The sequence below is a fragment of the Scatophagus argus genome, chromosome 17 (assembly GCF_020382885.2).
Source record: "Scatophagus argus isolate fScaArg1 chromosome 17, fScaArg1.pri, whole genome shotgun sequence".
Taxonomy (NCBI): Eukaryota; Metazoa; Chordata; class Actinopteri; family Scatophagidae; genus Scatophagus; species Scatophagus argus.
In genome coordinates this window covers 12,085,119-12,107,038 of record NC_058509.1, presented here as the reverse complement: position 1 = coordinate 12,107,038, position 21,920 = coordinate 12,085,119, and the positions used below count along the sequence as shown (strand labels likewise).

Here is a 21,920-nt window from a genome sequence, read left to right as displayed (position 1 = left end):
CACTTTCACCCGATCCTCCTCCTCCTCCTCCTCCTCCTCAGGCAGCCCTCTTGGTTAAGGCGTGTCTGGAAAGCCAAAGACGCTCAGGGCCAGAGTCAGAGGTCCCTTTGACACTCAAAGTAAGTTTTGCCTCATTTTAGATTAAAGGACAGTCACACAAGCCCATATGCGAATTCAAAGAGTTATTGGTTACTTTTACCGTCTCTTTCTTGAGAGGCCATTCCCTAACAAGGTTTCGTTGTAAGAGATGGGGGACAAAATCCACAGTCTTCTGTGCAAAAATCAAAGTAAAGTTCAAAGGAGAATCCAGCAGCCCCAGAGGTTCAAATCAAGTGCATATTTTTTTGTGCGAAACTCCCTTTCCCTCTGATTACAGTGACCAATAACCAGTGCTGAAATATATGTACATTTACACTGTAGCCTGGCAAAGTTTAAAGTTGATGAACTTTACTTTATACTTATACTGCACTACAGTTCATAGGGAAATATTGTACTGCTTTAGTCCTCTATATTTATCCATTGATTTGCAGACTACAATTTAAGTTTATAACACATGAACTAAACTGTGCATTTTTTTAATGTACATTTTGTATTTTAAATATGTGAAACTATCCAACGGTAGCAGTATAAAATGCTAACTGAGTGTCAGTGAAGGCATCGCTCATAATAAACGCCACACAATATACCATAGTAAACCATTCACAGGGGTGATTTATCAGTGTTATGAGTACTTTTACATTTGATACATTTTATTTAATACTTAAGCTACATGGGCCCTTCTGTGTGGAGTTTGCATGTTCTTCCTGTGCTAGATATGTGTGTGTGTGTGTGTGTGTGTGTGTGTGTGTGGTTGTCTGTCTTTGTGTGTCAGCCCTGTGATTGACTAGCGACCAGTCCAGGCTGATCTAAGCCCATCTTTATATGCTTTAAGGCCACACTGTCTCTAAAACGGATGACTCAGCAGTAGAATGATGTGAACCTGCGCACAAAGTGTTGGAACGATAATTTGTTTTTAGAAGGAGTGAATAAATATACCCTACAGGTCGCTTACCTCCTACCTACAGTATCTATTTTAGGGCTGGGACTGTGTCTGGCCCACAGATGTTCAGTTTAAATCAATGATGTCATCTATCTCAGAGCCTGCTACTTTGCTTTCCTCTCATTTTCCTGGGAATCTAAATGTTTTTCTTTGAGCAGATGCAGGCGGGAGCCAAAAGAATTCCTCTTTACGCTGCCATTCAACCATATGGAAAATATCTTTTATTACAGTCATGCATGGACCTCTCATCTCTGGTCTGTTGATGAAAATATCATTGAGAATAACCTAAACTCTGTGAGAATTAGGCACCGTAGGCAACAAGAGCGAGGTGCCCCAGGCTTGAACCCCTGTTATTTACAGGCAGCCCTGTTGTCCCTGTCAGAGAGCTGTCAGCCTCTGAGCTGATCTGAGCAGCTCGTCTCTCTCTGCTCTCCACAGCACAATGTACCCACACTCTCTCTGTCTATGTTGCTCTCTTTCTGTCTGCCACTTCAGTCCATGTCCATCCACCTCAGTTCAGTTCATTGGCATATTTGTTCAGTCCTATGAAGAGATTAAAGATTTAGTTTCTTTTCTCTGCACTTGATTGTTTTGTTTTGTAGTGATAGAGGGAATTTCAAGCATCCAGTAGCCCATTACAGCAGTGTAGGTTAGTCAAAAGTAAGCAAACAAACAACCAAACAAGGCCTAACTGTTAGTGGGGAAAATAGACTAAACATACTAAATAAACTAACATATTGAGTTTTTACATTATTCTTTAATTCCTGTGTAAGTTTTCCTGTTGTGAAGGTTTTGATGTTTTCCTAATGTCATGTAAACCAATGTTCAGTGTAGTTATGACAAGGTTCTATTCTATTTCTTGCTGTCTAATGATTTAATTTACATTATTTTGATTTTCCACAGTCAGTTGACTTCTTTAATTTTCCAATTCCCTGTGATTTCCTGTGTATATAATTTGTGATGTAATATTAATATAGTTTTATCTTGACACAGAATTGGATGTGTGTACAAATCCAGTTGCAGTAAGTAGTCTTTAAGTAAGTAGTTCTCCACTGATACACATCTGAATGTGTTTGAGTCCTCTGTAAGCTAAATGGGAAATCTGGCCTCACAACATTAACAGTGTGGCCTGTATTTCAGATACACAAAGTAACAGTGTAACAGTGCTCCTGTGTGGATCCTCCTGAAGTTGCCCCGCTAAAAGGACTCAGCACAGAGCATGCTGTACACTGTACAGTTGTACACTGAGGCATGTAATGTGATTTTGGGCTTAAAAAATATTGATCTCACTTGAATGTGATTAAAGGTTGAGTATGTAGGATTTAATATCATATTGGAAGAAACTGAATGCAATAGTCACAGTTATGATTTCATTAGTATAATCACCTGAAACCAAAAATCAAATCAATGTGTTACCTTAAAATGAGACTTTTATATCTACAAAGGGAGCTGGTAAATGTGAGACAATTATGTCTTATGTCATTCATTTATAATTGACATAAGAGCTTTTTTTCCCATAAATCTTTATTCAACATTTAAAGATGTTCAGTGGCTCTGTACTCACTTTCTCACTTGTTGTCACTTTCCTTCCTCTAACCTTTCTCTTTTCCTTTCTTTCTCTACTTGTCTGTCAGAAGGCAGCTCTCTCACACCCCAAAAGTCTTGCCACGAACAATACAGAGACAGGAAAGAAAACTTCAAACCACAGGTGGTATCATTCACGTTCGTGTTTGCATCTGTCCTCCATTTTCTGGTCCGATACAATAGCAGTAGTTAGTGTTAACTGCAAAGCTTTACATGAACCTGTAGTATGCATCATTAGATGACGTCAATCAAAGAGCTGCTGCGTGCCCACTCATCTGTGCTCATGTGTCTGTTGTGGTGCATTTGGCAAAGAAACCTCATAATGAAAGTAAGGTCTGAGGCGACTACTGCTTTGTTCTCACATGAAGTGGATATAGAGCTCAATTTGTCAGCTGACCTGAATTCAGGGCGTTTTATGATTTAGTTGAAGTTTAAAGTTGAGGGTTATTTGGATAACTTAGCATAAAGAGTGGAAATAGAAGGAAACAGGCTAGGCTGGCTTCAAAATTCATCCACCAGCACCTTGAAAGCTAGCTGTTACTAAAGCTGTACTGTTAATAACCCTAAGACTATTCCCTGAAGTCTTATTGTCACTGGGTGTTTGGTAGGAAATCAGCAGAAATTTAAGGAAGCTGGAGTTTAAGGAAATTGTAGAAAGAGTTAAGGCACATTGTTAGTTTAACACTTCAGGTAAAATGTTAATCAGTCTGGGGGTGCTTTAAGTTTATTTTTAAAGTACTGAACAGAGCCAGTCTAGTTGTTCTCCTCTGTTCTCAGTCTTTCTGTTAAGCTAAACTGATTGCTAGGGTGCTAGGGTGACACATAGTTAGTTTACAGATGAGATTGGTATTGATTTCCTACTTTCCAAGCAAACTGACAATATATGGGCCGGGTGGAGAGGTGGACACCACAGATACAGAACTCTTCTGTACAGTCCGATATCTATACTGGGAACAGTGCATAAATGTTTCCACCACTCATTCATTCATAATAATGTTGAGCTAAAAGTCTCCACTGTATTTGCTAAAAAGTGGGTGGGTGTGTTAATCACTGATCTGTGCTACCTATAATGTGCACATTCCTGTATGTGAGGCAGAATAATACACAGCACAGCCTGAGTAGTAGTGCAGTATCTGTCTCATGAGAGCGAAGGAGCCAGAATAGCACTCTAGGTATAAAAGTGTGATAGATGGCCTGATTACAGAGGCTGACCATCTATGACTCAAGTCTTGCATAGCTGGTCAAACTGAAAATCCCCTCATTAAAATCCCCTCATATCACAGAGGAGCCTTGAAGTCAAACCATGTTTTGGAAATCTTCGAGCTTCAAAGTCAAGTGGAGTCGGTAATCCTCCTTAGAATGGTAGAATGAATTTACAACACCTTGAGGCGACCAAGAACTGCTGAGGTGATACATGAAGTTTCTTCACAGCACACCACTAGTGTGGGAGAATTTCCTTTGTTTCTGCTGGCCTCATAATAGACTTTAAAACTGCTGAAAACAGCAGAGTGTGTTCTCTCTGAAACTTGAAATGGCCCAAGATCAGAACAGTCAGTCTTGCTGTAAAAACACATTGGCTGTATTTACAGTTCAACAAAAGTTTGAAAGTTAATTTAGGTGCAGTAATTATTATGCTGCGATTACTGGAATAGCTCTTCAATCAGTCAGAATAACTGAAACAAAACCAACAGTTAGATGAGAACATTGACATAAGCAGTAAATATGAAGGTCCCACCACTGGACTGTTAGCTTGAACTGGAAATGAGAAAACAGTTAGCAACAAAATCCTTTTGCAAACACCTCTAAATTAGTGGGCAATTGGGCAAGAAGGTTTTTTTGGGCCACTCCTTTATTCAATTCTTCCCAACAATCTTCCATTAGTATTAAAAAGGGTTTCTAGTATCTCATTTTATGCTGCTGACTCTTGAACACAATGAACACAATACAATTTGAGTAGATGATGATGAGTTTAAATTGGTTGTGGACTGAATCTACAACAATGTATTTATTCTTAATGTGTTCAAACCGATGAGTGGTGTAATTGGAACAAAACACTCAACACATATGTTCAAAACCAAAGCCTAAGCTCAATATAAATAACATTTCAATAACACAAGTAGTAGAAGCCAAACTTTTGGGACTTGTTATAAGACAATAAATAAGGGTGGGATGAATGCATACAGACAGTGGTAAGTAATATTGGAAATGTTCTGTCTGTAATTAAGAGATGTGCAAAATGTCTGACACATCAAAACATCAAACAAGTAATTCAACCTTTGGTTTTATTTGTCATTTGGATGACTGATCAGGAGTTCGGTCCAATACTTAATATATATAATATATACATAATAAGAAAACTGCAACAGGTTTTTAATAAAGCAGCAAGTATAGCTTTTTCACTTGGGTGGAGAACAATTGAATGAATGTCTCTCTTAGTTTGAAGTGAGAAATAGATTGATGTATTCATTTATGGTTTTATTAGGAACATCATAATAACAAAGACACCCTTTATGTTTTGCAAAAAATATCTTTTAGTACAGATATACACAATCATTCAGTGAGAGATGCTGAAATAGGTTCTTTCAGTTTGACAAAATAACTTTAGTTATTAATGTGCGTATTCTTTACTGTGTAATGATGATATTTATTTGTTTGATCAAGATATGAGGAGATGCTGTCTGTTTTTTTGCGTGTTTGTAACACTAGTAACACTGTGTTTGATAGACACTAGACACTAGTGATGCACCAGTCGGCTCTGAGTTCAACGAGTTTATCACAGTAATTGTCTCGTTTCCTGAGTTCAGAGTGACGACCTGACTTCATGAAGAAGTTTCAACAACTTCAACAATACCACACAATGTCAATACAACTCCTTTTCACACACACACACACACACACACACACACACACACACACACACAAAGCATATGGACAGATAGAAGCTGAGAAAAACAAAAACTGGTCATTTGGTGAAGCCTGATGTCACTGTATATTTATGGATTTATTGATGAATTAGTGATGTGCAGAACAAACATTCAACATTCTGACTGATAGTGGGTGGGTCAATAAATAACATGTTATGTCTTGTTTGTTTCACACACAAAAAAAAAAGTGTTAACACAACATGTTTGTGGTTTAAAAAGGGACTTAACAAGGAAGTGACTGAACACGACTAGAAACAGTCCCTGAAAAACCACAGCTTGTTGTTTTTATTTTTCAGATTAAACAAATGAGATCCTAACATGTTAATTAGTGAGCCTAGGTGCTTGTAGGCAAACAGTGTCTTGTTGCCTCAGACAGAGCCAGGCTAGTTGTGCCCAGACTGTATGTTAAGCTAAGCTAACCAGATGCTGGCTATACCGTGCAGACAAGAGCACAGAAGTCTTCTCAACTAACATTCGGCAAAAAAAAGTGTATTTCTGTGTTTCCCCAAATTTCAAACTATTTTTTTTAAACTTTGAACTTAGTGAACCATATGTAGGCCTTTATACTTAAATTATATTATGAGTGCCTGACATCTGTGTGTGTGTGTGACAGAGAAAGGGCATGGCAGGCTGTGCTCAGGCCAGTCCAGTAATTAGGGTGTCTTTATATAGCTGTGGTCTGAGACTCATGGACTGAGGAAAACATCTGCTGGGCTCCACAGATAGAAGAAATCTAAATGAGCTCAAAGAAGTGTGCGATTCCTCATGTAACTTCAAACAAAACTCAGTTCAAATTAATTCAACTCAGACAGATATTTAAACTTTTGATTTGAATAATGTTGGGAGCACAATATATACCGAATGAAAATGGATTATTAATGTATTATTCTTCAGAGAGATTGCACAACTCTGTAAATGATTCCCCACCTTTAGTGATTTAGAACTCTGGAAGAGAGATGTTTATATAAAATCAAGTTTCCATTCATGTCTGTGTTTTTGTTGTCAAGTGGAAAATCACACATTGTGCAAACATTTAGTAAGACACAGCCCTGCCAAAAAACAATTTTAGTTTTTGGTCCTATGCTGTCTGCCCCTTTTTTTTAATTTATTTATTTATTTTAATGAAAAGTGGTGTTTTATAAATATGTACACTCGCTCAATTACTGTATGTGCCAATGCACGCAGACGCTGCCACAAACAAGCACTGACACCAGGGCTAAAAACTGAACAATAATGTGCTTATGATTTAAAATGATTTAGACCAAAGGCTTTTAATGACTATCATTATTCTCTCCGACTAGCTTGTTTCCACCTGCTGACCCAGCATGGTTAGATTTGTAACTTCTGTGACACATTTTTGTCTGACATTTCCTTTTCCTATCAAAGAACAGCTTTGATATTAACTCTTTAACTGTCTGCAGCTACCGACCTAGACAATAACAGATCAGTCTGGATAGAACCAGCCAAACTAAATGGAAATAAGAAGTTTAAGGAAGCTGTTTTTAGTTCAGATCATATTTGAACAGTTTTGTGTCAGCTTTTAGTTAGCTCAAAAGCTATATATACTATGTATATATATATCTATATATACACACACACACACATACTTTTTTCTTTTTGATCATGGTTATATAAAATCTAAGAAAGAGAGTAAGGAATTCAAACACTCACACCAGGTGACAAAGGATTTATACAAGGTAAATTTGTCAACAGGATGGAGTGTAAAAGAATATTTTAGTGTTGTAGAGTTTGATGTTACCAAAAACTCAACATCTGTGTAAATACAGCTTTTGTGTCCAGGTAACTTAAGTTGAAATTCCTCACCTCCCATCAGCCTTGTCTTTGTCCAGGCACAGACATGCCTGAAGAACATATTGCACATGCTGGTACTGTGCCAATGTACAAGCATTATAGAGTATGACAGTGTGTGTGTGTGTGTGTGTGTGTGTGTGTGTGTGTGTGTGTGTGTGTGTGTGATGTGCAACAGAACATCAGTGCGCATGTGTATGTCTGAATGTGTGCTCTTCAGAAGTTGTGGTTCACATCTAAGACACTGTGCCCACGTCAAGCTTTTGTGCTGCTGAGTTCATTTGTTTAGCTTTTGGCAGACAAGAGGTGACATGAAGACAAAGTGAGGGATTTGGCATGCTGCGAGATCCCATCTGCTCTTAAGATCTTGGCTTTTAACAAAAGCTCCCCTTTGGAGCATCTGTGTGTGGGTCAACAATAAGCAGCCCAGTGAGGCATATATGTTTCAACTCATTGTGGCTTTGGCTGTAATTCAAACTCCAACACTGGCTTGACTTCCTTGTAGCTAGCTTGTATGTTTGAGAAACACAAACATGGGACAGCTTTTGGATACGTCTTGGTTATAAATGGCGGATTCATTGAGGTCCCAATATTTCTTGATTGCATGAGCCCAGCCCAAAGTAAGAATGCTTTGTCTTAGCATGTTTATCCTGGCTGACCTGCTATCTCCAAAGTCCAAGCCTCAGGATATGTGATTCTTTTTGTAAGCCAAGAATCAGCACAAGGTGCTATCTGACTTGCAGATGGGTTCACCGCACAGAGATCATGTCTCTGCTAAGGCCATTCACCATCTGTTATCACAATCCCTCTGGATCCTGTGCACGTCCAAATGAGTGACACGGCGAGATGACTTGAGGCATTCTCAGGCTTTAATGCCATATCTCTTACATCTAATCCCCTCAGCATTCAGGGACATTTGACTGACATCATTGTCACTGCAGGTATTTACCGTCATTCTGATCCAATCAAGCTAATGGTTGGATATGACAAATTTCAAAAATAACCCACATTTGGATGCCTTTAGATGTAAAGTTACAGTGCAATTCATAATCAGTGTTTGTGATAGGGCTGAAAGGCTGGAACAATCAGATGAAACTGCACAGGGAAAAGCAGAAGAGGAAAAAAGGTTGTAAGGTTGTCTTATCTTCTCCATCTGTTGAGAAATTCAAAAGGTTAAGGGGAATGCTGGAGCCATCGCAGCTGAATGGAGTTTCTCAAAGTGAAGTGAGGCCATAAACAGGATTTAGAGCTGAGCACATCCCTGGAGAACCCGCCATAGCAGAAAACCGCACTTTAAATGTCTGTCTGGCTTACGCAATCACAACTCCAAACCTGCACGGACCAGCTGAAAATGAGATGTGACAGGGTCCCTTTTATGCCATACACTTGTACATATATATACATATAAAGACTGCAAAGACATCAGCAATCATTCCATATGGTTCCAGTCTGTTTCCTTGGACCTTTCCTGCTCTGTGAAGTTGGTAATGGAAGAGAATGAAGGCCAATTACACACTGGGATGAAACACAACCTGTAGACATCTCTTCAGTAGTGCCTGCACTCGACCCTGAAATATGTTCCTACACAGCAGTTTAATGGCTAGACACTGTCAATATAGTGCTGACCCGGGATCCGATCCTCCTCAGTGCATGTGGCTGTTAGCAGCTGTTGACAGGTGAAGTATGGCCTCAAGTGTTTCCTGTTTTGTCAGAACAAATTGTTCCAGTCATGTACAACGTCTTTGCTAAGCTTATAGTTTGTATCAGTTTGATGTTATACAACTTCTGTTCTAGCAAACAAAAAACAACTGAATTCATTTTTGATGCATCATTTTGTAGATACACTACACTACTTATTGAGTGAAAACGGATGAGATTAAAGTTGAAAAACATCAAAGCAAATAAAATGTAGCCAATTTGTGATAGCGGAGATAACAGTGTTACTACCCTCGTCCTACACTGTGATGGAGCAACACAAGCCAGTCCTGGTCAGTTCGGGCTCCATACCTTGAACACAGATGACAATGTGAATTCCAAAGTTAAAAACGTCAGGCAGGAATTTCAGGAATGAGGGAAATGACAGGAATCACATTACATGTATTCAGTGATGGTAACATATGTGGACTCATCAAGCATTTGTCCCCTCACAGAAATACAGAAGGAATGTAGTTTTGCTTTATTAGTAAAATCACTTATTAAAGTGTTTTGGTGAATAGATTAAATGTACAACTGTCCATCTTTTAAGAACCATTAAAGGATAACAGAGTACAACAACAGGACAAGTAAATCAGTCATAAACCAGCTCAGTCATGTATTGATTGAGTTTTCATGTGGGCTAAGTTGAACAAGGGTGTGTTTTATGAATTCAATTTTTCATGTGTGTTATTCATTCTCCAAAATGTACATGGTGCCACTTAAAAGACAAGAGGAAATATGCTTTGACTGTTGTGCTTACAAAGACTACAAAAGACATTTATTTCACACATAAAGGACCCTTGAGTTTCGACACCTTTATGCCAAGAATCACAGTCTGCCTTTTGGTGTGTTCTGTTTCACATCAAACGCATCAGTGTATTTAGTTGAGTCTCGCTTTGCTCTACAGGCATCCTACATCCATGTATAGTCTAGTAAAGCTTGGACAGCCACAGTTGCACAATAAATGGACCATAAATTTAAGAACTCTTTGCTATTAATTTTTATGGTTTAATTGTGGATTGTTTCTCAGAAAAAGAATAAAACCAATGATCTACATGGGGCACTAGCAGGGGCACTGACTGGAGGAAGGTTTTGGGGAGAGGAATGATCTGGAAGACCAGCCAGTGGAAAAATAATTTTGAAGTGTTTCCTTTATTATGTAACAGTTGCTTGGACTTTCCTGAAAAGGTACCAGCATTAGTTCTGTGTGTCTGTGTTTTTTGGGGGTTTTTTTGTTGTTGTTTTTTTTGTCAAGCGAAGTCAGTGAACATGGCATGTACATAACATTATCTGCAGGGCCAGGACTTATTACATTCCACACAGCTAAACGTCACTTATTCGCATGTTCACGGCGAGCAAACACATGCTCCCACACAAACTGACAACAGCATGAATGTCTTTATCAGATATGACTGTGGGGCTTATTTTGGGATTTACATGTCTTAAAAACAGCAGTGGTCCTGTATGTTTGCAGGGTGGTGGATGTACTTTCACAGGTGCACAGTGAAAACATGCATCATGAAAATAGCTCGCTAGTCTGTAATGACTGGGTAAAGGATGATGACGCAGCGGTAATCAGTAAACTCCCATCTGGAGCACTGAAGAGAGCGATTGCGTCCACTGATGCAGACTCTCATTATGGGCTTGGCAAGGCTGGCTGGCAAGGTAACCAATAGTTACCCTGCCCTGAATGTGAAGGCTGGCATTATCTTGAAGTGTGCGTGTGTAAGTGTGCATGTGGAGGTGGAGATGGAAAGCAGGGAAGCCAGAATACACAGGTGGGCCTCATAAAATCACTGCTAACAGAGCTTGAATGACACCCTGACATTAGGGAACACTTTCCCTCTTTGCAGAGCACACCTTTGGGGATTATACTGCAGTGAGACTTGTTAGTTTAATGGCTCAATTAGTGCAAAACTGCACCTCATCCACTAATGAATGCAAAATCTGTCCTGGAATAACCTTAGGCAACCTTACTCACTTTGAAAATTAAAGGCGCTTTCAAAATACTTTACGCATCAAAGTCAGTTTACTGACTGGGACTTGGAAGTCCTACTCAGCCAATGAAAACACTTGTATGATGTCTCCTGTGGCTCGGCTGGAAGCTTTCTCGAGTCTGAGAAAATAAGCCTGACAAAATCATCAGTGTTATCTTGGACTGTGTGTGAGGACTACAAATTTGGATGTGTGGAATTTTAAAGACCTACATTAAAAATGTTCCTCACATTGAGCAACAAACTGAGCAAAAACCCATTTTTTAAAAATAGTTATTAGTATTAGTAGCCTCAGGACTAACCACAATGACAAAAATACTGCATTTCTTCACAATAAAAGGCACACGGTATTTTTTTTTAGTTAAATGCTGTTTGAAACAGCAGCAGTAGGAAATGTTCGGTTTGCATTAGCAGTAAATCAGTACAACTCAGACATGGCTGCAGAAAAACAAACAGAGAGGCTAATATCGATGAGATAAAATTGAAAACATTTGGATTACATGTTGCAACATCTCCTCTTAATCCCTTGTGCATGTAAAGTTCAGATCCGGAATGGTGGACTCTGCCACGAACAATAAAATTTCCTAAACAGGGAGTTAATTGCTCACTCTAAATACTATGCATTAAATGGCTATTGCTGAAAAGTTGATCATAAATTGCATCAATAATGTGATTTCAGACCTGGATATGAATGAAAAGGAAGAGCAGCATCACAAGGCCAGTTTTGTGTTATTCATTACTGCGGCTTCTCTTCATGTGAGTTATTTTGCCAAGAGGGTCCAGCCACAGCTCTCTTAAATACCTCCACTTAATTAAGTGCCATCATATGGCCCAGTACTGGGTTGTTGTTTTTTTTTAATGATGGCCGCGGTTCACAGCAATGTTAGTGATGTAATTGTTATAAGCGATGTTTTCCGATACACAGCTGAAAAAAAAATGCTATTAAGTCAATATTGCAGCAAACTGGAATGAATGTTTCACGTCTGGAACGGTTTTCTGGTCCAAAAATTGTTGATCCACTTTGGAACTTTGTTTTCACATCCCTGTCAGAAAAGACTAAGCAGAGGACAACTTTGCAGGCCTGTGCTCTCACTCACCAACTCAACTATAATTATGTAGTTCTTAGCAATGACAATCTCAGATTTCTTAATGCAAATTTCATCTAATTATGTTTCCATTACAATCATCAAAATGATTCCGCTAAAGTGTACCCGGCGATCATACGCTATGTTATTATAGATATTTTAAATGATCAAATAATAATAATATAGAAAAAACATTGCTGCTGAAATTCAACAGATTATTCCAAGGAATATTTGTGAAAGCCTGAAAGAATGCATTAATAGATGTGAGAAGCAGGGAGGGCTGATTACTTGTGCAGATGGTTTGGAGGATAAGATGCTCCAGATGCCTGAATGGTCCACATACCATGACCACGTTGCATTAATGATTACAGGCTAACTGGTGGAGGATTTGGGGTCCTGTACGTACTGTAAGTATTTGTGGATCTAAGTGTTCCAAACCTACAAAGTCTGTGGATAAAACTGTGGCTAAGTGAGCTGCAGATACATACACGTGCACATATATAGCCAACACACACCCCGTTCCTGTCAATCCTGTGGTTTGAAGTCCAGTGGGGTCAGACTTGCTTCTGTATTTAGATACTGCTTATTACAGTGAGAGAACACAACAACCGCATAAAGACTAACTACCGGTGTCTGAACATGTGGAATGTGTATTGTTTTTAGGAAAAGAGGAACTATGGAAAGCCTCACTGTAACAAAGCTCACCTCCTGCTTCAACTCCCTGCCAAAAAGCCTTAAAGCCATAGGAGCACATCCTGATTTACACACTCTAAAAAAGAAAAAAAATTATGATGGGAATTCCTGACAGTCAGTAATTTTGTAGATTTAGACAGAGGGCGTGGAAGTGACTTCTCTTGAAATGTTCAAACACATAAAGTCTCCTGCACAGGAGCCACTGGCAACCGTGGCCAGCATAAGTCACAGGCTGGGAGCATCTGTCTTCACACGAGGCAGAAATAGAGTACATTGCCCAGAAAAAGTGCATACAAATCACTGACCATCTTCAGAGTTAGAGCTTAACTTCCACAACGTGTTATAAAACGGGCACTGGGACATCAGTCATGCAGACCACTCAATTATGCATGTGAGGAAAGCATCTGACAGCTAAATAGCAGCTTTATAACCAGGTTAACACCTGTTGCTCTGCTTTTATGACCTTTTTGTGACTAAAGATGTTACAAGTATATTGACATCAGCGTAGATCTATGAAAAAAGACGCTTGAATTCATGGATTCAACAATACTGATAAGGATGTGTAGCAGCTTAATGCCGGCATATTTAATTTCTCCCTTTGTCTTAACTGCACTAGTCTCTGTTGTTGATACAACTTACCCCACAGGCTGAGTTTCACCTGTGTTATGTCTGCTAGTGACTCATTCACAGACACACATGGCCTCGACACTGTCAGTGACAGCAGGAGCCAGGACCTCAACAGGAAAACAGAAAATATATTAAAAAAAAAAGGCTGTGTAGTCAAGAAGCACAATGTTCCAGAGTGAAGCAATGGTGAAGTCTAGTATGCATTTACAGGACTTACATATGAATTTTGCACTTTACTGCTATATCTGAGTATTTTTACGTTATCTTACTATCTATCTGACAGCTAACGAAAGAATATGATCAGTTCATCGTGTTTCGTGAAAACGAAACTACACAACCCTAGTTTGAATTAGTTTCACCACCTGTACAAAGGAGAAATGTTAAATGCTGGTTACACATGAATTAGTCAGAAACTAGATAAGAATCCTTCAATAAGATAAGAATCCGCACATGAAAGCAGAATTTGTAGGCAAGGGACAAAATCTTTGCTACTGAAACATCCTGGTTTCCATGAAGGACAGTATGGACCTCACAATAATTAAGGCACCATGTGCTGATAATACTTCTGTACTATCACGAAAGTATTTTTAAAGCGTGGTATTGCAATTTTTACTTAAACTCAGGAAGGAGAACACATAATAAAAGTGCTTCTTCGGTCATTCATTTAGCTACATCTCCCATTGAGACTTTTCTTTACTTTGTGATAAAGGGCATGAGTAATACACCAAATTAACACTGAATACACAGTATAGTACAAGTACGTGCACTAAGAACTGTTCACAGCAGATATTTGCATGCAAAATTCTCACTGATAATTCAAGTGAAATATAGCTTGAAACATCCTGGAATTACACCAGCCACAACAGTTAGTCCTGGCATCCATCACTATAGCTACCACCCACCAAGCCTGACACATAAACCGCCCATTTCAACCTAAAATGTTGCAGCTAAGTTTAGATGTGATGTGACATACAATTCCCTTTATACTTCCTCTCATATTTATCTGTCGGACCTAACTCTCCTCACACACAAACAACAGGAAGCCAGCAAAAGGAACTGCCAGCTCAGTGTTTTCTGCCTCCAACTGATAGCTGCCAAAAATGTTAAAAATTTCACAGTGATGCAGATGTGAAAACAGGTGACATGACACCCCTATTTATCTACTCAAATCTCCAATAGTTGAACAATGAAGCTGATCTCGCGCTTTGTCTCTGTTTTTTTGTTTTTACAGTGTTCACAAATGAAAAGTGGCAGAGGAAAGAGGCCTGACCTTCTGCAGCAGTCTAACCCAGATTTTAATATGGAAAATACAGCTAAATTGTCTTGAGAATAATGAAGTGTAACAGAGGAATATTCTTATGTAACCACTGATCCCAAGCTTCAGATATACTCAATCTATCCTTAAGGGTTGAGCTTGATAAATGGAAAACATGGTGACTGAGGGCGAATGCTTTGTCAAAATAAAAGTTCAGTTTTATTTTTAAATCTTGGCTTGGCTCATGCAAAAGAACATTTTAACAAATCATGGGCGTTTTGCCAGACTGGTATAATACATCAGACACATTTTTAACACAACTTTTAACATCTAATGAGTAACATCTAACAAGAGCTTTTAACATCCAACGATATTAAACATGTCATACAGACTGTGACGTCTGTCATCTCAAAAGGTCATGGATCAGAAACTGAATGGTTTCGGGTTCCTTCATTTGAAGCTTCGTCATTATGAGATACTTTCAGACACCAAATAAAAATCACATGCTGAAGATAACAAGATCACACTTCCAGTTTACACTCTGCAGATTGATTCGTGGGAGAGTCACTATGGACTTCCAAATACTGCTTTCATTTCTGGTGACCATTAAGGAAAGGACTAAGCTTTGTTTTGTTTTGTTGTACATAGAGTGGATGTACAACATATAAACACAAATGGTTTATATGCATAAGCAAAGCCACTAATAACAGGTGCGAAGATATCTCCTTCTGTCCAACCAACTGATAAATTACTAAATATTATACTTATTTATACTGATTCTCAAAACTGTTGATTAGTTTTGTGTCAATCAAATCATTTTAGCTCTAATTTTTTATTAAATTCCATCCATAACAATGAAAATTTGACCGAAAAATAACAGGTTATTGGATAGAAACAAATTATGATGATCTCTAATGGAACATAACCAAGATAAAAAAACATACTGACATATGCTTCACAGTTTAAAAAGCTCTTAGCCTTCAAAAGATGCTTTCAGTCACTCCAAACAACCACATGTAGAGGGCTACTATGTACCTTCTTATTTCATGATCTGCTTGTGTGTCTCAACCACACTTTAGCTAGTCCTCTTCCTCATTTCATTACAGGAAGTGAGTTTGCTGTATGATGCAGTGCTGTCGACACAGTCTGTGCCAGGTCACTTGTGTTGCAAACTCTAGTGAACATGGTGCCTCCCTAATGCCAGTGTCTGCTGCTGCCACCATGCCCTGTTTGGGCCATCGTCTCTCTCAGCACAGTTGATGCCATCACAGCAGGCGAGCTACAAGTCCTACAGGTATTTGTGTATATTTTCACCACATCAGCTGCTTCTGCTATGTACCTTTCACGGTTTCTGTATCGAAGGAACTGGTATTGCTTCACACCGGTCAACCGAGCACAGTCTGGTGTAACTTACGAATATGCGACACATTGGAAGGATGTGTTGAAATGCATGTATTTTGGATTCATCATAGTGCAAATTATGTAACATGACTTTGCAATACATGAATTCAGTATCATTAATCAGTGTTCAGTACCCAGAACCTGTGCTGCAATGGAAAATTAGAGATAGAGTCTAGCCTCAGCTTCCCCATTCTGTCAGCTGATATTGTTCAATGGTCAGCTTAAAGGAAGTTAGAAACTACATGGTGCGGCAGCAGAGAGAAGCTTAGTGGTATAAAAAGTAAAGATGAGTACATGAGTGGAAAATTGAAGCGGGGACTTGAGGACTACATTCACAGTATCTGTCTGTCCTGACTTCAGGCTGGAGGATGGGGAATATGATGCGAGGTGTGAGCACCAGAGACAAGGTCGACACAGATAACTGTGACGGCTCTCTAAAGGGTAAGAACCGCCTAAGATTTTTATATAACGGCATTTGTTGTGTACTTCTGCAAATACTTTTTGGACAGTGCATAATGAAAGCTTTCTCCATTGCTGTCAGACACATTTTATTCATTAAAAAGTGTGGCATATCCACTATATTTTGCTTTTCTATCCCGACACACGGCACTGTAGCACACGGACCTCATGTTTGCCAGTTATTTGTTTATTATTATTTATTTATTTATTATTTATTTGTTTATTTGTATATTAGGATATGCAGACTATGTTAACAGCCTGATGGCATCATTTTGAGCTACATTGACACAATAACCAAAGTAATTACAAATAATTTGGAAGTTTTGAGCTGAGATATCATTGGACTTTTCCATTATGTCTTTGTATCAGCATTTGGCTGTGTTTGTAAATGCTGTAAATATTGTTCTTGGCAGGTACAGAAGACGAGATTTTGGTGGTTCTTGAAGACTACCCGTCTGCTGAAATCAGCGAGCCTATCTACAGGATGGGGGAGAAGCTCCGAGTCATTGCTCAGTATGATCATGTTTTTACATTCTCGCTTAGAAACAATCCAGTTGTTTGATCCATATACACATTTGGTAGGTAGAAGCTCTTAAACAGCTATGAGGAAATAAAATCAATAGAAAAAAGGTTTCAGTATAGAGAAGTGTTCACATAAATACGTCAATGGTTAATTCCTCTTTGCTTGTTTATAATGTTCAGGGAGGCCTACTGGTGGAGAGTTCGCTCTGTTCAAACAAGAAAGGAGAACTACATACCCAACAGCCACGTGGCCAAAGTGTACCATGGGTAAACAACATTATACTGACACTGTCCTCGAGTATTGACCTTCTTGATCTGTTCGAATTCAATTTGGTTTATTTTTTGTTTGTTTTATGTTTTTTTGTTTTTGTATCAGTTGGCTGTTTGAGGGAGTGGAGAGGCAGAAGGCTGAGGAGCTGCTCAGTCTGCCTGGGAACAGAGTGGGCTCCTTCCTCGTGCGGGAGAGTTCCAGAGAGAGGGGTGAGACGTGTTCGTTTGGTTAGACCGTTGCTTTCTGTAAAAGTTAGAGTGTGGCGTCTTAGCATCGGAAAATAAAAGCCTGTCAACATGTAATCGTGGGCTGAGATTAGATCAGGATGATGTTCAGATGAGCACAGAGGAGCAAAAATCAAGCAAAGATGATATCGAGCCACGTCTAAAGCACGAAGAGGGATCTGTCTGTAAAGGCAAAATGTCTCAAAAGACAGCAAGAATCACAAAACAATTTTCTAACAAAATTGATAGCACCCTTTCATCTGTAAATATGTACGTCATAGATATGTAATTGTGAACCTACCAACACTTCTAAAGGGAACAAATTACATTTGAAATGATTTATACAGCACGGATTTGGTTTGTGAGTCTGCTGGGCCACAAGTGCAGTAAAGACCAGTAAAGTCATTTTAGGCTGCCTGCCTTAAATGACTTTGGGGGGTTGGAGACTGATGGCAGTTTAACAAGGGGGATGCTTTTTGGTTATTTATACCGAGTATACTGATTATACTTTTATATGAACTTTTGACTAAATGACTAAGCTTGTGGGGCGGCACGGTGGTGCAGTGGTTAGCACTGTCGCCTCATAGCAAGAGGGTCCCAGGTTCGAATCCCGGTCTTCACACTTGTATGTGGAGTTTGCATGTTCTCCATGGTTTTCTCTGGGTACTCCAGCTTTCTCCTGATATTCTGGCATGCATATTGGCTACTCTACCTACCTTGTCTGTCTTTGTGTGTGTACCCTGCCTCTTGCCCGTAGTCAGCTGGGATAGGCTCCAGCCCCCCCGCGACCCTGACGGATAAGCGGTATAGAAAATGGATGGATGGATGGACTAAGCTTGTGAGGAGGTGGACATTGCTTTACAGAAGTCTCTTTAAAAAGGGGAATTATGATCAGTTTTGATCTTATGCAGTGAAAACCCACATATGAACTGCTATTTATAAAACCTTACTTTGACATTTTTATTACTTTGGCAAATCTAGAACTTGCTTAATGATTTTCCTGCTGGTTTTGTGGGAGCATAACAGTTTGGGATGTATATGCATCTGAGCCTGTGGTGGCCTGTGCATAAGCTTTATGAACAAATCTGAAATAGGAATTATCATTAAAAGGCTTAAGGAGGTGTGATGCACGGTGACATGAGTGAGTGCGTGTGCTGACTCTATGCACAGAAGGTTGATATCCCTTCATAGCAGCAACCCGGGTTCAGGTCCAGCTGCATGTCTTCCCCTCTGTCTCAACTCTCTGACTGCTCTATGCATTACATGCATAAATGCAACCCTGCCACCAAAAAAGTGTAAGGGATTAACATACACACAGCATCGCTTAACTGTTTCATATTACTTAGCAAGACCATTACTTTTTAATTCTTTTTAATCTGCTCTGTCTTACTGCACCACTACAACACAGCGACGACACAGCTGCGTGTTTGGCCACTCTTTAGTCCACTGAATAATACGTGTTGCCTGGCTTCAATCTCCTCTGCCGTTATGACTGTGATCTCATCTTCCAAAAAGTTAGATTTTTCCCTTTTGGTGTGTGACTACTCCTGATTAAACCCTTATTCATGTTGGCATTATGCAAGTGGAAATCACAAGACAGGTGCTGTCAATTTGAGATTTATAAACCACTGGTGCGTAAGTTAAAAATGGGATTGAAAGAACCAGCTTAAGCAAAGTTTGTTATACTCAGCACCCTTTATGAATCAAATGTAAACATACCATCAGACAATGACATCAAGAAAAAGTAAGAGCATAAATCTAAGAACATTTTTATACATGAGGCCCCAGGATTATCATACTGTTACTTCTGATTTTATGTTATTCCAACATTTTTGGTATGAATGGATGAATAGTTACAAATGTTCTGGCAAATTTACAGTGACCTGATGCCACTGGTGTTGTGATAGAAAGCTTACGGTGTATGGTGTGTCACCCTCAGGTCTGTATTCACTGTCAGTGAAGCACAGGAGCGTAAAGCACTATCGCATCTTCAGACTGGATAACAGCTGGTACTACATCTCCCCTCGCCTCACTTTTCAGTGCCTTGAAGATATGATCAACCACTACTCTGGTGGGTGAACGCACAAACATTTAACTAAACAGAAAGACAGGTCTGAGAGCAAAAATAAAACAAACATGACAACCTGTACAACCATACATGAGCACCAAAACACTCAATTACATGCACTTAGGCTGAAAATAATGTCCCATGTTCTTAATATAGAACTATGTCTTATCAGTGGCCAACTCTCTATATATTTCCTGCTCTAACAGAACATTGTTGAAACAAAACAGGAAACGAGATACCATATGTGCGCTTGATAATGACCACTGGTGCATACACAGCGAGAAATTATAGCATTATTTGCTGTAATAGTACAGTTATTCTGGGCCGATGTGCACTGCCAAACTAACCCTTGACAAGTTTGGTTTGTGTGTATGCTTGAGCAATAGAGTGTGAGAGTGGTTAATGCAAATGATGCAACATTTGATGTGTGTTTGTCTGTAAGTTTATGAGAAATACTTTACTTCCCCCATCCTCTTCTCATCAGACTTTGCAGATGGCCTATGTTGTGTGCTGACGTCCCCCTGTCTGTTGGGCGCAACCCCGACGTCAGATGCAACTTCTGGAGCTCCACCTGTAGTCATGAGGCGCAACTTTGACTGGAGGAAAGTAGACAGGTATAAGAGAGGCTTAGTGATGATTGTTACCAGCTTTGATCTGTCAGCATGATACTGCATAATGATTCTAGCAGATCGTACCTTATTTTGCATCAGCTGATTCCTGGTCTTATACTATATGTCCAAATAACAAAGATTACAAGTTAGTTATTTTGTGTATAAAAAGTTGCAAAATATTGCAACATTGCTTTGTTGAAATTGTTTACCAAAGATATTTAATTGACTATTATATGCATGTGAAAGAAAGAATCTCAACTTTGAACCAGTTATATTTATTATGGTTTGCATATTTTGAAAAAGAAATTGAAAAAGTGAAGAAATTTCCAATATTAAGATGCTAATTTGCTCATTTATTTTTCCACCTCATTATCAGAAGACAGCTAGTCAGCGCTGACAGCAGCTGCAGCGACAACATGCTGAGCTACGGAGTGAGGAACAGCATCGCTGCCTACCTATCCTTTTCTGAGAATCCACCCTCCGAACAGATGAGAGCAGAGAGCAGGAAGAAAAAGAGTAAATCTGTTTACGGACTCCCTGATAGCAGCCTCGCAAACACTGAATATGAAGAGGACTTCTAGAGACAGCAGAGGGATTCAAAAGACTGGAATACCACATTTCTAATGTTGGCAGTGGGCTGCACTGCGCGAACATTTAAATTAAGCATCCCAGACATCAAAGTGTGTTTTAGTTTCTAATGTGAGCACTTTGAAGGACTTTAACAGTAACGCAAATTGCATGACAACTTACATGTTGACTCAACCGATGAGACAAGCGGACAACGGTGCAATTGAACTGTGATGTGTATTCAGCACATGGGCCGGAAAAACGAACAGCCTGGCATTATGATAGCTGAAAAACAGACTTGAATGCTGCGCTTGCTCCTGGGTAATATTGATAAGTATATGAGCATTAGTGGCTTTCAAACTATTTTTTCTGTGTTCTTAATAAATGTTGTATGGGAAAATATATTTGACACTGACTTAATTTCAGCAGATACTGAGCAACATAAGCAATAATTTGGAGTCATGTTTGCTTCCTTCTGATCAGCCCAATAGTCACTCTTCTTCTGGACCTAAAACCAGAAAAACCAGTCAAAAAACCAGTAAAATATCATTTTGAAAATCAGAAACTCCACTTTATTCATAGCTGATTCCCTAAGAGAACAATTATCTTGCAGAAAAAGGCTGCTATTACAACGTCATACATACACAAACCTCACACACATCTTTGACAAAGTACTGAAGCCAACATGAACATTTGTGCGTCATGGTTGCATTGTACAAGATCTGAACCAGTGATTATGATGTAGTATACTGTGCAGTCCGTCCATGTGATTTGTGTTGCTGTACTGTGGCGTGTCGCTAATTTTAAGCTTTTGAGGACAGTTTGTGTCTTTTGAACAGAATCCAAGTTTAAATAGCGCAGTGACTACAATGGGCATAAGTTCTGAGAGTTCCTAACTTCAAATTTCCTCACAAACATCCTGCCAAACTGTTGATAATTGTTGAACTTCCTCTTTTGAGCCGATTCTTGCCAGTGTGACAGTCTCACTAATTTCACATGTTTACCATATGACAGTCTGACTGAACAGCTGCTATTTAATAAGGCAATAAATAACTGTATAGCTTTAATAAATACAGGCAAATGCTAAACATG

At 39.2% G+C, this 21,920-nt stretch overlaps 1 protein-coding gene across 3 annotated transcripts; it reads left to right on the top strand.

Annotated features, from left to right (window-relative positions):
* The first annotated feature begins 15,827 nt into the window (after nt 1-15,827).
* On the top strand, nt 15,828-21,920 carry sla1a (Src like adaptor 1a). Of its 3 annotated transcripts, XM_046418223.1 has the most exons (8): nt 15,828-15,999; nt 16,467-16,547; nt 16,979-17,078; nt 17,268-17,354; nt 17,464-17,567; nt 19,522-19,653; nt 20,135-20,264; nt 20,638-21,920. In XM_046418223.1, exons 2-8 carry the CDS (start codon nt 16,475-16,477, stop codon nt 20,840-20,842), a joined length of 831 nt encoding a protein of 276 aa, XP_046274179.1. In that variant the 5' UTR covers nt 15,828-15,999; nt 16,467-16,474; the 3' UTR covers nt 20,843-21,920. The 3 variants fall into 3 exon arrangements, with proteins under 3 accessions (XP_046274179.1, XP_046274182.1, XP_046274181.1); XM_046418226.1 differs by lacking the exon at nt 19,522-19,653; XM_046418225.1 differs by lacking the exon at nt 15,828-15,999 and having other exon boundaries at nt 16,043-16,547.

What these genes read in the sequence shown, in the direction of transcription:
- sla1a (XM_046418223.1), top strand. Translation starts at nt 16,475, where the DNA reads ATGGGGAATATGATGCGAGGTGTGAGCACCAGAGACAAGGTCGACACA. An exon ending in CTGTGACGGCTCTCTAAAGG is followed by an intron (nt 16,548 to 16,978) that starts GTAAGAACCGCC and finishes TGTTCTTGGCAG; the next exon opens with GTACAGAAGACGAGATTTTG. An exon ending in AAGCTCCGAGTCATTGCTCA is followed by an intron (nt 17,079 to 17,267) that starts GTATGATCATGT and finishes TATAATGTTCAG; the next exon opens with GGAGGCCTACTGGTGGAGAG.